This window comes from Podarcis muralis, chromosome 8 (genome assembly GCF_964188315.1).
Source record: "Podarcis muralis chromosome 8, rPodMur119.hap1.1, whole genome shotgun sequence".
In the NCBI taxonomy this organism is placed as follows: Eukaryota; Metazoa; Chordata; class Lepidosauria; order Squamata; family Lacertidae; genus Podarcis; species Podarcis muralis.
The window spans coordinates 7,524,083-7,542,388 of NC_135662.1; the positions used below are offsets into that span (position 1 = coordinate 7,524,083).

General features: G+C 43.8%; 2 protein-coding genes across 3 annotated transcripts; both read right to left on the reverse strand.

Annotated features, from left to right (window-relative positions):
• Positions 1–4,342: 4,342 nt before the first annotated feature.
• Positions 4,343–7,306, reverse strand: LOC114601343 (mas-related G-protein coupled receptor member H-like). 2 transcript variants are annotated; one of them, XM_077932712.1, is made up of 2 exons: positions 7,018–7,306; positions 4,343–5,852 (listed from the first exon to the last, which is right to left on the reverse strand). In XM_077932712.1, the coding sequence occupies exon 2, from the start codon at positions 5,815–5,817 to the stop codon at positions 4,825–4,827; it is 993 nt and encodes a 330-aa protein (XP_077788838.1). In that variant the 5' UTR covers positions 5,818–5,852; positions 7,018–7,306; the 3' UTR covers positions 4,343–4,824. The 2 variants fall into 2 exon arrangements, with proteins under 2 accessions (XP_077788838.1, XP_028594387.2); XM_028738554.2 differs by having other exon boundaries at positions 4,343–5,855.
• A 1,948-nt stretch (positions 7,307–9,254) lies between these two features.
• LOC114601283 (mas-related G-protein coupled receptor member H-like) lies at positions 9,255–11,699 on the reverse strand. Its single transcript, XM_028738495.2, has one exon. The coding sequence runs from the start codon at positions 11,656–11,658 to the stop codon at positions 10,675–10,677; it is 984 nt and encodes a 327-aa protein (XP_028594328.2). The 5' UTR covers positions 11,659–11,699; the 3' UTR covers positions 9,255–10,674.
• Between the last annotated feature and the right edge of the window lie 6,607 nt (positions 11,700–18,306).

Sequence of the window (18,306 nt, forward strand, 5' to 3'; positions counted from 1 at the left end):
CTCCGCTCCTCCACTTGCAGCTGCTGGGTGACCTTGGGCCAGTCACACTTCTCTGAAGTCTCTCAGCCCCACTCACCTCACAGAGTGTTTGTTGTGGGGGAGGAAGGGAAAGGAGAATGTTAGCCGCTTTGAGACTCCTTAAAGGGAGTGAAAGGCGGGATATCAAATCCAAACTCTTCTTCTTCTTCTTCTTCTTCTTGCCTTCTAAAGTTCAGTGCCCCAAGCAAGCACTCTTGAGAAGAGAGAGTTTGCAAGTGGTAAGCAAGTCCAACTTCTCTTTGTCCCTATCTGGAGAAATATCTTTATTGATTAGAGTGTCACCTGACCCATTAACAGAAAGACTAACCAGTGTATTCAGAGAGTAATCAGCTTGCGGTTGCTTCTGCTGGGGAAGAACGTAGGCTGGGGTGGAGAAATATATCTGAAGAACAAAAAAGAGAGTCCTTCTAGATCAGTTCAGTGGCCCTTGCAGTCAATTGTCCTGGTCTCACAGTGGCCAAACAGATGCTTCAAGGAAGCCCACAACAGCTTCTGAACACAACAGTACTCTCCTCCCACATGATGTTCTGCTGGCAGGCTTCAATCGCCTTAATTTTCCAACCCCCCTGGGACAACTTTGACATGTGCCTTTTTGCTTTTTTTGGTGGGGCGTGGGAACACTTCTGTCTGATCCCATATGCACCAGTTCTTTACAGCCTCTATTGATATCAAGTACTCTTCACTCCATCCTGGGGGACATGGAGAAAAATAGCTCAGTCTGAATAAGGCTTAGCCATACCATAAGATGTTATTTCTGGTGTTTTTTCATGGGAGAGAAAAAAAAGAAAGAAGGAGGGAAAGCCACTCCATTCTATGCCACTCCAACGCACTCTCACACTCATTCGACATTCCAACCCACTGAGTTTTCAGTGGGGTGTTCAGAGTTTTTTATGCCCCTCTCAGAGCTACCCAAATCTACTGAAGTATGCCTCTTATGTAAAGGTTGTACAGTTTTGGCTACAGGAGTATCAACTTGGTGTTACTGCACATGAGACTAATATATACGAATATGTATGACATACTGGGCACATGGATCTCTCAGCGGCCTTTGATACAATCGACCATAACATCCTTCTGGACCATCTAGAGGGGTTGGGAGCTGGGGGCACTGTTATACAGTGGTTTCGCTCCTTCCTCCTGGGCCGTGTTCAGAAAGTGGTGGTGGGGGATGAGTGTTCAGACCCTTGGGCCCTCACTTGTGGGGTGCCTCAGGGTTCCGTCCTCTCCCCCATGCTTTTTAACATCTATATGAAGCCGCTGGGAGAGATCATCAGGGGGTTTGGACTGGGTGTCCATCAATATGCAGATGATACCCAGCTCTACCTCTCTTTCAAATCAGAACCAGTGAAGGCGGTGAAGGTCCTGTGTGAGTGCCTGGAGGCGGTTGGAGGATGGATGGCGGCTAATGGATTGAAGCTGAATCCTGACAAGACAGAAGTACTGTTTTTGGGGGACAGGGGGCGGGCTAGTGTGGAGGACTCCCTTGTCCTGAATAGGGTAACTGTGCCCCTGAAGGACCAGGTGCGTAGCCTGGGAGTCATTTTGGACTCACAGCTGTCCATGGAGGCGCAGGTCAATTCTGTATCCAGGGCAGCTGTCTACCAACTCCACCTGGTACGCAGGCTGAGACCCTACCTGCCCGCAGACTGTCTCGCCAGAGTGGTGCATGCTCTAGTTATCTCCCGCTTGGACTACTGCAATGCGCTCTACGTGGGGCTACCTTTGAAGGTGACTCGGAAACTACAGCTAATCCAGAATGCGGCAGCTAGACTGGTGACTGGGGGCGGCCGCCGAGACCACATAACACCGGTCTTGAAAGACCTACATTGGCTCCCAGTACGTTTCCGAGCACAATTCAAAGTGCTGGTGTTGACCTTTAAAGCCCTAAACGGCCTCGGCCCATTATAGCTGAAGGAGCGTCTCCACCCCCATCGTTCTGCCCGGACGCTGAGGTCCAGCGCCGAGGGCCTTCTGGCGGTTCCCTCATTGCGAGAAGCAAAGCTACAGGGAACCAGGCAGAGGGCCTTTTCAGTAGTGGCACTGGCCCTGTGGAACGCCCTCCCATCAGATGTCAAAACGATAAACAACTACCTGACATTCAGAAGACATCTTAAGGCAGCCCTGTTCAGGGAAGTTTTTAATGTATGATATTTTAGTGTTTTTTGGTTTCTATGGAAGCCGCCCAGAGTGGCTGGGGAAACCCAGCCAGATGGGCGGGGTACAAATAATAAATTATTATTATTATTATTATTATTATTATTATTATTATTATTATTATTATTATTATGTTCTTGGCAGTGAAACACCAGGGCATCATTATCTGCCATCAGAGCTATCTTGCTTGGGCATGTGTCAGGTGTTTCCTCTCGATGAAGATAGTTTCAATATGTCATGTGAAAAATAACTATATACAAAACCATTCCCAAACAGCCTTCTGCAAAATAAATAAAATCACTAGTCTTGTCAACACTCCTTTGACTCATCTCAAAGTTTTGCCTGAGAGAGCCATGAACAGCATTCCAGTGCTGGACTAAGAGTGGAGAGAGTTGGATTGAAATCACTATTTAGCAATGGCACTTAGTGAGTGCCCTTGATTCAGTCACACACTCACCCTAACCTACCTCACAGAATTGTTGTAAGGATAAACTGAAAGGTGATCCCATATACCATGTATACCATATTTTAAGGGACATGGGTGGCGCTGTGGTCTAAACCACTGAGCCTCTTGTGCTTGCCTATCAGAAGGTCAGCGGTTTGAATCCCTATGACAGGATGAGCTCCTGTTGCTCTGTCCCAGCTCCTGCCAACCTAGCAGTTTGAAAGCATGCTGGTTCAAGCTGCAGCAGGAAGGTAAACAGAGTTTCCATGCACTCTGGTTTTCATCACGGTGTTTCATTGCACCAGATGTGGTTTAGTCATGCTGGCTGCATGACCCAGAAAGCCATCTGTGGACAAATGCCTGCTCTCTCAGCCTGAAAGCGAGATGAGCACCATACCCCATAATCACCTTTGGCTGGACTTAACCATCCAGGGGTCCTTTACCTTTAAAGGTAAAGGGACCCCTGACCATTAGGTCCAGTCATGACCGACTCTGGGGTTGCGGCGCACATCTCGCTTTACTGGCCGAGGGAGCCACCGTACAGCTTCCGGGTCATGTGGCCAGCATGACTAAGCCGCTTCTGGCGAACCAGAGCAGTGCACGGAAACACTGTTTACCTTCCCGCCGGAGCGGTACCTATTTATCTACTTGCACTTTGACGTGTTTTCAAACTGCTAGGTGGGCAGGAGCAGGGACAGAGCAATGGGAGCTCACCCCGTCGCGGGGATTCGAACCACCGACCTTCTGATCAGCAAGTCCTAGGCTCTGTGGTTTAACCCACAGCGCCACCTGTGTCCCTTCCTTTACCTTTACTTATACCATATTTAGTTGGCATAGCAGAAGTGCATACCCCTTATCCCAGGCCTCATCCTGAAGGAGAGTAGGGTGGTTTTCCTGGCATCCCCATGCCTTTGCATGCTGGTGAGGCGTTCCTTATCCGGCTCCTAAAAGCTATTGCTAAACAAACGCTGCTGGCAAGAAGCTTTGGGGAAGAGGTAGGTGAAATCTTGCTCCCCTCGTGTGCACCAGTTGCATGTGAGTTGGGGGCAGGGGCAGAAAAAGCATCTGATATGTCCAGCTGCAATTGCATGACATCACCTCGGAGTTCTCTGTGTTTACTTTTAGTCAGGGTGAAGCAAGGAGTCTCATGCAAAGTGCTCTCAGTGTGTTTGATTAATAGTGCTCTGGTGTTGCCTTCCACAAATGCAGAGCCATAGCTGGGGGTGGGGGGGAGGTTTACGCCAAGACTTTTGCTCTGGGTGAAATCTCCAAGGGGTACCATTGATGCTCCTAGCCTGCCAGTCATTTTACTGTCTGGGCTTTAGAACAGTTCTCCCTGCACCTCTGTGTGTGTGAGACCGAGAGTGGGAATGTAGGGTGGGGAGAAGACTCTTTCCAAATCCTTTCCCTCCTCCTTCCTTTTCCCCCACCCAGATTCTGGACTTCTCTCTGTCGCAGCCTCTTCCTGCTCACTAAACCCTGTTACCTCTTCAGCTTCCAATACCACCACCACCTCCACCTCCTCCTCCTCCTCCTCCTCCCAGTCTCCTTCCTCTGAACACTCATCGTTGTCCCACCACCAATCCCCTGGCTCTGAGTCTTCTTCCCTGGGGGGTTCTTCAGCTGGTGCCTCCCACCACTTCTCTGCCCCCACCCAGTCCATGACAGCATTTTACAACAGCAATGCAAACAAGTGTAGACATGTTACAGCTAGATACAAACTTGTATTAGAAACAGTGGCTTACAAAGCAATGCAAGGGGTGATTATACATACAAGATTACAGTATATCAAATATAGATGATGGGTTTTTGTACATTCATGATTCTGGTAACTAGTTGTAAAACAGAGAGACATGGTTTTGATGGTATAGCGTGCTTTGCTTCATAACTCTACAAGACTTAGAATAATTAAGAGCTTCTGAGTTCATCTAGTTCACCCTGCTGAAATTCTAAACACATCCTGGAATCAATAGCCCACACTGAATACAGGTCAAGAAAAGTCCTGGTAATGGAAACCAAAATTACACAGGTATGCTTCAAAGAAACTAGGATTATAAATCTTTTGGAGCCATCAAAACTTAATCTCAGCAGTGGAATACAAATATACACTTGTTTACTTGGTAGGAGCTAGAACAACTTATAGTAACCAGAGTGGTATAGCTATAAGTTGTACTCTTTCAAAGCCATCACAAGGTACTTAAAGCACAGGTCTCCACTTCCTCTGTAGGGTTTTCTTCTTCCTTGAAAATATTTTGGAGTATGGCTTTCATGCCCTTTACATGCCCGCCTCTCTTTCGTCTCCCAAACACAAAATAGAGCAAAGGGTTAACACTGCTGTTCAGAGTGGCGCACAAGTAACCATATTGCAATCGGTGCAAAGTTGGAATATGGAAAACATAATGGCCAATGTAAAAGGCATTCAGTGGAAAAGAAAGAAAGATAAAGAAGAAAAGAGTAAGGAGGACGACTATAATGAGCTTGCCCCGCTTCTGCTGTTGTGTTTTAAAGCAGACCTTGATGAACAGGATTAATGTGGAGACAGTTATTAGTGGGAGACAAAAGAAGCCATTCTCAATGTACTGGTAGAGTCTTACGGAACCATGATACTCTTTAACAGCCAGGTAGAGAAGGAAATGTGTTCCAGGGAGAAAGAAAGAAAGCACCCATATGAAGGCACACAAAACAATGGACAAACGTGGCGGTCGGTGGCATCCATACCAAACTGGGAAGAGTACAGACACACACCTGTCAATGCTGATGGCCGTCAGCAGAAACTGACCCGCGTTGTACATGAATTGGAAAATATCTTCAAAGAATTCAAACGCAACACCCTCATCCTGTTTGCGATTCTGAAGCCAGCGTATTTCTAGAATAAGGTCCACAGCAAGTAAACCAAAGTCTGCAACGGCGAGGTTCAGGATGTACGTGGTGAAGGGGGTCCTCTGAATACGGAATCCAAGCAGCCAGATGACAATTCCATTCCCCAAGCATCCCAAAATGCAAACTATAATTATTGATACACACACTATATACATTGTTACTGTCTGGTATACAAATTCTGGATCATCATTACTGTGGCTACTGTTGGGGTAAGCGCTTGTGTTGAAGGCTGCATAATATTTCTCTCCAGCATTCAAAGGGGACAGGGATGTTGGGCTGAAGCTGGCCATTGTGCTCATCCCTTGCTTTTGTGTATCGTCTGGTGTGGATAGTCCTGCTGGAAGACATGGGAGAAAAGTGGAATAAGCCTTTGGAATTGGTCAGCAATGATAAAAAGTAACACATTCATTGGGACGCAGGTGGCACTGTGGTCTAAATCACAGCGCCTAGGGCTTGCCGATCAGAAGGTTGGCAGATTGAATCCCCGCGACGGGGTGAGCTCCTGTTGCTTGGTCCCTGCTCCTGCCAACCTAGCAGTTCGAAAGCATGTCAAAGTGCAAGTAGATAAATAGGTACCACTCTGGCGGGAAGGTAAATGGCATTTCTGTGCGCTGCTCTGGTTTGCCAGAAGTGGCTTAGTCATGCTGGCCACATGACCCGGAAGCTGTACACCGGCACACCGGCTCCCTCAGCCAGTAAAGTGAGATGAGCGCCGCAACCCCAGAGTTTTCTGTGACTGGACCTAACGGTCAGGGGTCCCTTTACCTTTAACACGTTCATTGGAGTCAACAAAGAGACCATGTCAAGAAGGGGCCAGATTGCCAGCAGAAGCAGTGAGAGTAGGGGAAAGAACAATAGTATTCAAGGCTGGGTAATAAGCCCACAAGCTTTGGCTGGCTGCCTGGCTCACTAATTAGTAAGAATATATATAACCCCAGTAGGCTAAACTACCCAAGCTGGCTGCTTCGTGTTGTTTGTTTGTTGTTAGCAATTTCTAATGCTTCTGCTGCTGATAGTAATAATTTTTAGCAATGAGAACAGAATAAAAATATATTTAAAAAATGAAAAATGTTCTGGATTTCTATTCTTTTTTTAAGGATGGGAGAAGAATTAATTTGGAAAGGTTAGAAAGCAAATAAAAGCTGGACAAATGACAACAAACCCTTTCTAATAGACAACATTTGCAAAAGAGTCCTGTATTTTAAAAAATTAAGACTTCACCACCTTACCCCAAGTACGGTGACTGGAGAGTTTTGGGTATTGCGATAAGACTTTTAAGCTGGACCTGCAGATCTCAACAATTAAAACAATAATTAATTTGATTTTGGGTAAAGGCACGTAGATTTATTTTGTTTAGGATAAAGATGAAGAGGTCAAGCCAAAAGCTTTAGAGGAAATACTGGCTTTGAGAAGGGGAGTGGAGGAAAAGAATGGAAAGTGATCTCTGAGATGAGAAAATTGTGCCATCAGGAAAAGAACCTCTACAAAACATTTCCTACCTTATTCCAACCACAGATGTTTGCTCACAAGGTTTGAGATGTTCTCTGATGCCTCTAGGATATCAGTTGATATCTCTTCTCTGTGTTCAAAATAAAATACTCATCCAGAAGTCAGCACACATTTTGAGCAGAGAATGTCAAATGGAAGAGTTGTTTGTTCAGCAAGTGTGGGGCAGATAACGGAAATCCTGTTAACAAGTGCAAATCCATTAGTTGGTGCCCAACTTAGCCACGGATTGTCTTTTGCTTCCTGATACTTCAAGAATCTCCTGTGAGTGTGTGTCCCTTTATAACTTACAAAAACCTCAGGTGATATATGCACTTTATACTTACAAGTGTTTCCAGGGTCACAGCTGATAGTAAAATTTGACATTTGGATTCCGGACAATCAACTGTCAGATGAACTTTAGTACTGGACACTGCGAGATCAATAGCTCAAGTGAACTTTACTCCAGTAAACATGCAATTTCTTCTTTAGCCAATTTTTGCATGTGCCTAAGGGAGGGGGAAGTGGATTTAGAGCAAACTGTTTCTATGTCATGCCCTTTGCCAGACCCCAAGAAGACATATTGGGCAAATGCTGAGATTTGAGAAATGCTGAGATGCAGCAATCATTAGCTGAGATTCCTGCATTGCAGGGGGCTGGACCAGATGACCTTTGGGGTTCCTTTCAACTCTACAGTTCTATGATTCTATGAAATGTGCCATAACATTTTAACCACAAAATGCCAAGCTAACTCTTATAGAAGGTAAACATTCTATTGTGGTCGAAGGCTGAAATATATACAGAGAGACAAATGGCTGGGTTGGATAAGGTCCATTTCATTAAAAGTTAGACGTAAACCTGCACAGAAGAGTTGTAGGTGAGGGAACTGACTATGATTAAGAAATCCCATATCTATTAGGGCAAACAAACCCATGCTGGGTCAATGGCAAGGCTATCTTCTTACCCCAGCCAAAGTAGGTTCTGTGCCAACCACCACCCAAAAGTCAACTATTAAGAATAAACCAGGTACTGGCTAAGGCTACTGTCTGGTGCTAGTACAAAGTCCACAAGACCTAACCAGCCATAGGTCATGGGTTTATCATGGCCTGAATAATATTTCACCAAGTCTGCTGCTCAAAATGGTCACCAGGCCAATGCCCTCAGACAGACCCTCCAAGTGTCCCTATTTTCCATGGACAATCCTAGGTTTACAGATGACGTCCCAGTTTCTGATTTGATCCCAGAATGTCCCACTTTTCCTTAGGACATCCCTATTTCCATTAGATAAATGTTGGAGGGCATGGAGTTATGCGATCCCCAAGGCATGGAGATAAGTAACTATACAACCTTTAGAAGACTTCTGAAGGAAGCCCTGTATAGGAAGGGCAGTGTATTTAAAAAAATAAATTAATTAATTATGTTTTATATATGTTGGCAGCTGCACTGTCAGATGTGTGGGGCATTATTATTATTATTATTATTATTATTATTATTATTAGTGCTTTTTTCTTAAAAAAATGTTTAGGGGTGCTCTCATTTTGATTCAAGGAAATCACCATTTTATAGTTCAAATCAAGAAAAATAAATACAATAAATGGACAAAAGTACAAAGATTCACAAAATGTTTAGGGGTAGGCATCCCCCTGCATCCCACCAGAAAAAAGCACTGACTATTATTATTGAATTGAACGTTCCTATTTTCATCAGAGAAATATTTGAAGGCAAGTTCAATGTGCTGAAGCCAGGCCTGCTCTAAAATGGCTGCCACTGGGCTCTATAGACAAAGTAGGTCTAAAATATCATGGCCACCAGCAGACCTAATGGGGAAGGGCAGGTGGCTGATGCACTCGCTCAAATCTGAGACAGAAATGACCATGGAGCCCTAACCTGCAACACTCATGGCACAAAAGGAGGCAACTGATAACCAACTGCCCACAGGAGGGCGGAGGAGGCCCAAGCCAAACCAGCCACCAAGCGGTCAGCTTTGTGGCATGTGTGCTGCCCAAGTCCCATATTGTTCTTTTGACCAAGCTGCTCCGCAGCGGCTCACATGCCTGAAAGACACAGAGGAGGAGAAAGTAGTCCAGCTCAAGGCTTGCCTATCTGCCAACTCAAAAAGTGTTCTGCCAGCTTCCCACGCTAAATGGAGCTCAAACGCCCCAAGAGACACCAGCAGTAAAAACAGAGCAGTGGAGTCAGTCATTTTGAATAGCTATTTTATTAGCAAGCAGATACCTATGTAAGTACAATGTCCATCAAACACCATTTAACACTCTAACTGAATAAGCTAAGCGACTGGCTTGTTCTCAATAGTTTATTCATCCTAAAGATAAATTAATATATACCAGCAGTGAGTGCACATGCAAATGGTGCTTCAGAATAGGAACAGAGGAGGGTGTATGGAAATGGGGCAGGTCTGTGTGCAAGGGAGAGTTGAAAAAGGAGGAAAGAAGAGGTTGAACATGATACTGGTGTGCTTGCAAAGGAGGCCATGGAATAAGAGAGGGGAAGGCTTTGTTTGTTTGCCAGCCTTCATCTGAGTATCACAGGGTAGTTTAAAGTATAAAAACACAAAAAATACATAAGATAATGACACACAAAACGATGCCCCCCTACATACACAATTTAAAAGGCCATAGATTGTTTAACTATCCAAGGTCTGGGAAAAGAGGAATGATTCCTCCCCCTGGGGACCTGATGATTCCTGGGGAGAAGATTCCACAAGTGGGGAGCCATCACAGAAAAGGTTCGTTTTCATGTTGGCACTCTCTGGACTGTTCATGGGGGAGGCAAACAAAGAAGGACCTGATTATGATTTCAGGGTCCTGGTTGGTTCATATGGGAAGAGGTGGTCCTTGAGGTATTGCAGTTACAGGCTGTTGCTTCTTTCTTTTTTCTTTTTCTTTTAAATCCTGTATCTAGATGCTGCTTTAGAGGCCCTTAACCTCTTATTTATGTTCCTCTATGTGCACTCTACGAGATGATTGGACAGTGTTCTCGAAGCTACAAACATGAGCCTGACCAAACTGCGGGAGGCAGTGGAAGACAGGAGTGCCTGGTGTGCTCTGGTCCATGGGGTCACGAAGAGTCGGACACGACTAAATGACTAAACAACATGTGCACTCTGTGAGCAGGATGTGCACTCTATGAGCAGGATGGAGTGCATCCTAAGAGTTCCTCTTCTTCTCTCCAGCTTCTCTCGGATTTCCTCTTTCTGCATTCGGCACAGAAATGGGTTGATCTCTGTGAAACGGAGACTGGAGGGGGGGGGAAGGAAGACAGTGGAGGGGAAAGGGGTGAATGTGAAAATTGGGGTGATAAGGGGCTTACAACAAAGCAGGGAGGAGGATGCAGGGGGATGAGGTTGAGAGCAGGGGCAAGAAAAGGGTGGAGAATAGGAGGGGGATTTTTACAATGTGTGAAAGAAGGAGGTGCACCTCTACTTAGTAGATGGTGAAATCTATCCCCTGCCCCGTTCCTCCGTTCCTCTCTCAGCTGGTTTCATGGTATAGCCCCAATTCCTCCAGAGGCAGGTGGGAACCATCTTGAAGAGGCAAGCTCAATGTAGGTCACTGCAAATCATCCCATATTCTTTGAAGGAATGGAAGGTGAATCTTGAGCACAGGGGCTAAGAATGTGTGATTGCATGATTGATAAATCTTTTGGAGCCATCATAACTTCGTTTCAGCCGAGGGTGCCATTTCATCTGGATGACTTTCTTCCTCTTTGAAAACATTCTGAAGTATGACTTTCATGCTTCTCCTAGGTTTGCCTCTCTTTGGTCTCCCAACCAGGAAATAGATCAAAGGGTTAACGCTGCTGTTCAGAGTGGCGCACAAGTAGCCATATTGTATGCGATGCAAAGTTGGAGACTCAAAAATATAATGGCTTATGTAAAAGGCATTCATTGGAAAAGAAAAAGAAAGAAAGAAGAGGAGTGTAAGCAGGATGACCGTGATCAGCTTTCTCCGCCTTATCCGTTGTGTTTTGAAGCAGAACTTGATAAAAAGGATCAATGTGGAGAAAGTCATGAGTGGGAGGCAAATGAAGCCGTTCACAATATACTGGTAGCACCTTATATACTTGTGTTCCTTCTTAGCAGTCAGGAAGAGAATGAAGTGATTTCCAGGGAAAATGTAAGAAAATATCCATATCAAGGCACACAAAATGGTAGACAAACGTGGTGGCCGGTGGCATCGATACCAAAGGGGGAACAGGATACAAACACACCTGTCGATGCTGATGGCCGTCAGCAGAAACTGACCAGTGTTGTACATGCATTGGAAAATATCTTCAAAGAATTCAAACACGATGCCTTCATCCTGTTTACGGTTTTGAAGCCAGCGTATTTCTAAAATAAAGTCAACAGCGAGTAAACCAAAGTCCGCAATGGCGAGGTTCAGGATGTATGTGGTGAAGGGGGTCCTCTGAATACGGAATCCTAGCAGCCAGATGACAGTTCCATTCCCCAAGCATCCCAAAATGCAAACTATAATTATTGATACACACACTATATACATTGTTACTGTCCTGTATATAAATTCTGGGCCGTCATTACTGTGGCTGTTGTTGGAAAAAACACTTGCATTGGATGTTTCATAATATTTCTCTCCAGCATCCAAAGGGTACAGGAGCGTTGGGCTGAAACTCGCCATTGTGTTCAACTTTGGCTTTTGTGTTTTGTCTGGTGTAGAGATTCCTGCTGGGAGAAGTGCGAGAAAAGGTCACGTTAGCCTTTTGCTAACAAGGTGAACAAACCTTTTCAAGCTAGTCTTTCTTGCTTCAGTCTGAGAAACCACTGTTAGGGTGAAGTGCTTCTTATTATACCCTCTCCAGTTAAAGTTGCATTTTCAGAAAGACACATACAGACAATAAAGTTATCCTACCACTTTCCATTGTTTCATTTTTCTACCCCATTGATTGCAGAGGACATGAAGCTAACCCAGTTGGACTTGCTGGCCTACTTTGAATGTGGCCAGCCAGGGCAGTAAAGGAGGCAAGATAGGTAAATGAATGGAAGGTTCTGAAACAGAAATCATGGAGTGATAGACAACAGTTTCACTCTTGCTGTCAATGTCTCCTTTCAAATAGTAAAATTTAGTTTTCTTTTCTCCCTCTTAAAAAATGTGTGTGTTGTTTTTGCTTGTTTGCATTTCATACTATCCTGGTTCTAGTAAAGTTCAGTTTTTACCTCTATGAGCAGAGAATTTTCTCCCTTTAATAGTATGCTAGTTCTATACTTGTAACCCGAAAGCCAGCTCTTTTTTTTGCACTTAATCAACTGCACAAAGCTGAACTGGAATGGGAGTGCCCCATCCATCTCAAGACTGTCCCATCCAAAAATACCCAGAAGCAGCAATATTACTGGGGAAATCTTGGGGACTGCAAGGGTGACAGTCACCATCCTGCCTTGACTTTGATCCATGGGGAAATATCAGAGGAACACACTGTTTAAATGATGACAGCAGAGAAGGCAATTTGGAAAGGAAGAGATGAATATGAGCAAAAGCATTTGGAAATAATTTCCCTACATTCTGGATGGAGGTGAAGAGGTTAAGCCCAAAGTTTTTGTCTTTAAGGTGGGGTGTGGAGGAAGGGAGAATATAATGTGGCCTCAAAGAAGAGGAAGAATGTCCTACCTTAATTCCAATCACAGATGTTTGCTCTCTTAGAATTCTAAGGTCTGAGCCAGTATTTCTGCTCCGTTTTCAAAACACGTTGCCCATCCAGCTGTCAGTACTCAGCATTGAGCAGAGAACATCAGATAGAACACCATGTTGGTTTAGCAAGGGCAGGGCAGGTAATTGATATCCTGTTAAAATGTGCAAATCCATTAGCTGGTATTTTAGAAAAAGGCGAGGTTAGGGTTAACTTTCTTTCCCGGTATGCATCAGCAATCCCCTGTGTGCTCTTCAAATTGTTTTGGTTGTAACTTAGCAAAGCTTCAGAAGATATTTGCAGCTTGTACTTGCAGATGTTTCAAGTTTAGTGGCATGTTGCATTAATAGTCAGATTCTGTACTGATTCAGCGACTACAATGGAGCTTTTCAATCTGTTGCATCTTCAGGCAGAGCTGTAAAAGGCTGTTGCCAGAAATCCTGGAGAACTCCGCCAATCAGTGTTAACAGTACTGAACTAGAACCATAGAGCGGTAGAGTTGGAATGGATCCCAAGGCCCATGTAACCCAATCCCCTGTGATGCAGGATAAAGCGTGTTCTCCTTCATGGAGAGCACATGTTGCAGTGGGGGCCGCCAGGACACTCCAAAGTTGTGGGGCGGGCTAATTGATCGTTGGCCACTGATGTGATTGGGCTTCCTTTGTTGTTGGGAAGAAGTTAATGTTGCCATTTGTTGATTGACAGCCAGAAATGCTAAAACTCCTTGCACAAGGCTAGGGCTTCCTCTTTCTGCCCGTGCATCAGATTGCCCGTCCCCCCTCCCTATATTTAGGGTTGTTCGCTTTGACCTTGCTATGCCTGTCATGGGGTCATCTGCTCTTGGGGCAGGGGCCCGGTAGGAATTTTGTCCATCAGGCTGATTGGCTGGGGCCATTTGGGTTTTGCATACCGCGTAGCAAATCGTCACAACTTGTAAGGTTGCGGTTAGGCATTGGTTTATGGTTTGGTTGGTTGAGGGGCATGGATTGGCTGTGCCTGCCCCTCTAATGCTGCTGCTGCAAAGGATTCCATTAAAGGAATCAGGGGCTAACTATTGCTTGTCCACCCTGTCAAGGGGGCTCGGGCCATGCAAAAGCTCCTGGTTGCATTTGGGGAGGGCTGAGGGCAGGTTCCCTGCTCCGTCGCTACCCCCAAGTGTATTCCCCTTTTCTGACTTTCACAGAATGTCAGTCTGTCCCCCATGGGGGGGGGGCAGATAGTCGCAACCAATGCCTAAGCAACCACTCACATTTTTTGTATTTTAATAAAGCTGTGGCCAAAATCATGCCAAAAACCTTAAACAAAAATTTCTGTGTGATGTGTGAGTTATTGGGGTGGCCCTGGGGACCTCGACACGCAACCAGATGGAGTAATAAGTTTAACTTAGTATAAGGCAGCTTTCCTATGTTCCCACATTCACAGACTCGCAGATATACATACCTTAAGAATTGAGCTGTGGACATGATGGAAGCCAGAACAGACTGAAGGAGAGATCAGGGCAAAGGAATCAAACCAAGGGCTTTTCTGCAAATGCTACTTTTGAAGAGGAATGTAACGAAAGAGAGAGAGAGAGAAGTGGAGGCAGCACAGAGAAGGAGAAAAAAGCAGGAAGGAAATATTTCATGCATCAGTGCCAGCCCATTAAAAATGCTGCTTTAAAAGGATTCCAAATGATACTGCAAATGCTTTCTTGCTGCCTTGTTAAAACACCAGTTCCTGATTATGCGCTCACATTGCTGTAATTCTATCCCTGCAAGCAGCTGCTTTATGCTCTTTCCCAATTTTATATACACTACATCTGGGATGAAAGAAGACTGAGGGATTTCAAGCTTTAAACATCCTACTTCCAGCCAAGCATTTGATCACAGATGAGAACGGACAGGTTTGAGATAGTCAGAACTTCATACAAGACTCCCCTCTCGCAAGTGTGTTATGTGTCAAATGTAACGTGATCATGTACTTGAGTTGGCAGAAACACACACACACACACCAAAGGAACATGGACTTGGTTCCTTAGAGCATGCAAAGCTTCCAGGTTCAGTCTTAGAATTTTCAGGTAGGACTGGGAGAACACCAAGCGGTGATGGGGGTGTCTTCAATTATGTCTGTCTCCATGTGAGCCCATTGTTTTGTCTAGTCCTATAGGATTATACTTGGTTGGCGATGTAGTAGAGTTCTATATTGGGAATCCCCCCTCCCCCCCCCCCCCATGCTAACAAAACTCACTGCAGTCAGCTGAAGGCAAGCAACCATGCTCTGGGCTCCCCACAACTTCTCTCACTGCCAACAAAAACTAATAAATGAATGGAAAAAGAACCTGCCCACATGACGGTGACACAGAAACCTCACACATACATTATGTCAAAGAATGAAAGCTTTCTACCCCCCTTCTCCCCCCCCCCATGCCTCTCTTCTCTCCCATCTTCATACGGTCTATAACATTAGTGTCTCCTATTGAATATAAATGATCTGTAGAAAGAACTCTGTGAACTGAAAGCAGAGATGCTGCATGTATTTTTGTTACCCAAAGAAATCTTAATAAAAGCAATTTTTAAAAGTCTGGGCAAGCCACTAACAGTCAGTATAGACAATATTGAGCAAGATGGACCAGTCATCTGACAAAGTATTGTTGCTGTCTACTTTCACCACCCACAGAAGTTCAGGGGCTGAGTGCAAGGAGAGATAACTTCTGTGTTGCACACACTAAGTTGTCATATTCCCTCCCTACACAGATGCATGTGGTACCTTCATTATGCACATTTTACCATGTACAGATCCTGCACCTCTTTATCCTGGCCTTTGACACCTAAAAGTCTGGTGTCAGGTGCTTTTAACATGCTTTATTAATAGTGCTCTACCACAAATGCTTTCAGTGAAAAGTCTGTTTGATCCAGATGAATATATTTATGCAGTACTGATATTAATATAAACATTTGAAATCATTAATCAAGAAACAAACTGGTCTACAGGATGGCACTCAAGTTGGATCTCTGTTGAGTTTCACAATTAATATTGCTTTTACAGTACTTTGTTCTTTGATTCAGGAAGTTTACCTTTCTCATTCTTATCCCAACTAATTGTTGCATTAAAACAATAATATCATAATAAGACAATCTCTTTCATGCATGAATCATATAATTCACATTACATCATGAATCATATTACAGGATCTCCAGATAGCCATTCTTGCTGCTCTCTGGATAACCATAGTATAGCAAGCATCACAATCTAAAAACATCACTCAGCAGTTGAAAAAAAATAAAATAAGTGGACATCTCTGAAGCTCTTCAGACATATAAACTTTATGGTAAATACATTTGTTTGAAAGAAAAAAAAGCTGAAAGGAGCATGCACTATAATCAGAAGAGAAATGCAGTTTCTGATTACTTTGAAGACATCATACCAGGTTTTGCTCCTGGAACTCTAGCTCCTCTGTATCTTCCTTCTCCTTCAAAAGAATCTGGAGTATGACCTATGTGTTCTGCTTAGATCAACCCCTTTTCTTTCTTCCAAATAGGAAACACATCAGTGGATGAAATATGATATTTAGACAGCTGCATAAGAACTAAAAATGTGTAAGAGCCGAATGAAGAAATGATCAGTTAAGAAAAACGAAATTAACCGGCAAGCTAAGTTAAGGAAGAAGCAGAGTACAAGCAGAATGGCTGCCTCTTCTGTTGTCACCTCAAAGATAGTTTTATGAACAGGATAAGAGTGGAGATAGTTCTTAGTGAGAGGCCACACACAGTGCTATTTTTTCTAGACAAAGAGGTGCCAGAACTCGCCATGAATGCCTCCCTTGTTCTCTTATAATGGAAATGGCACCCACCTGAGAGGTTCCAGAACTGAGTTCCAATAAGTTCTGGTGGGGGGAAAAGCCCTGACCACACATGAAATAAATTAAACTCACTTTTCAGAAGAGTGATGGAGGAGGCATTAGAGAAGTCTTCGTTCTTCTCCTGACCTGTAGATCACTGCTATAGTAATTTCATCAGGATAAATCCCTTTATTGATGTTAGTTATGCCTTGATTTTATATTTCCATGCTTAAGCTGCTTAGAAGAATCATGGATACACAACCCAAAACCCAGGATATCAGATATTGTACAGGTACAATTTCAGATGGTGCCACAGTTAACACTTCTCTCTGTGTTTGATGGAGATAATAAAAGCACGGCATGTAAAGAACTTGAAACATTTTTTCTTGGTAACTGAATGTTTTATTATTATTTATTATTCTGTATTATTATTATTAATCTGTTGTACAAAATTGGAAAACTTTACAGGATTTTTGTGATGCTCTTGCATAAGAAATGTATGGAAGACTAATCCTTCTGAGAAGATTACATACTGCTTTAAGGCCCTGAAAAGATTGGCTAAAGGTACTCCATTTCAAGATATATGGCAGCATTTTATTACATGTGTAAACATGCATCTTTTATATCAACAGCTCCCAACAGTAACATTAAAACTTTGGAATTCCTAAATCTACTGGATTTATTTCATGAAGCAATATGCTACTATACATCTCCCCTGTTATTAAGATTATTACTTTTGTTAAATACAAATGTATTAATTAAAAAAACAAACCCACTCACATATATACATACAAGATTACAACCTAAGAATCATCATAACAAAATCCGTTTGGCAAACTGGAAAGTGGGAAAGATATCCCTCCCTTACTGACATTTTCTGAGTTGGTCGCATAGCAGCATCAGTGGAAAATGGAGGAAGAATTGACAGTGTCCCCCCCCCCCCAACTCCATTATTCCTTGTACTTTGCTTCCCGTGTTTAGTCAGTCATGGTGCTTCTCCTTGCACAAATATCTTGCCATTCTTCTCCATCTCCTCAGTTTAAAATGGTTCAAACTCTCAATGATCATCTCTTGCATGGTTTACTGTGACACTGTCCTCTCTGGGCTTCCTCACTGTTCCACTTTATCCAAAACTTGGCTGCCCCAACTATTTACATCTCTAGCCATTCACACCTTCTGTTGTCTCTCCCTGATTCCCTTCCATGGCTTCCCAGACATTTCCACCATTGGTAAAACTCTGTATCCCTGTAGCTGGATCTGAGCCGGTCTATAAGACAGTCACATGTGAACCCCTATGCTAGTAAAAAACCCTATGCTAGTAAAAGCCATATTATATTTGGAACTGGACTCAAAAGGTCAGCAAGAGGAAAACTAGAAGCAACTTTGGAGACAGAGCGCAAAATGCGATTGAAGAGATTTCTCGAAGGGTTTCTGTGTGTCCCTAGGTTGTCAGGGGGCTTTTCCAGATGTGCAGTTCACATCTGGTAGCTTTCTCTCGAAGGGAATCAAAATGATTTTGACATGACTCAGAAGGCTCCTTGGGAAGGCTCTTTTTTTTAACATAGTTATTTTTCTCAGGGCATGGGTTTTGTATCAAATGCTGTTGTAACTGCCTTCACCACAGAAAACACTCAAATCTAATCTGTATAGATCAAAACTTCCTGGCATTTAACAGCCAAGAGCATGTGCCCAGTATAGCATGTTCTTGATTCTGTTTGGTTTTATGGTGAATTATTATTATTGTATTCTCTATATTGTGTGTAGGGGAATGGATGTAGTTCAGTGCTAGAATATCTGTATTGCTTGCAGAGCATCACAGGTTCAATCC

Coding starts and splice junctions, on each gene's coding strand:
- LOC114601283 (XM_028738495.2), bottom strand. CDS start 11,658: ATGGCGAGTTTCAGCCCAACGCTCCTGTACCCTTTGGATGCTGGAGAG.
- LOC114601343 (XM_077932712.1), bottom strand. CDS start 5,817: ATGAGCACAATGGCCAGCTTCAGCCCAACATCCCTGTCCCCTTTGAAT.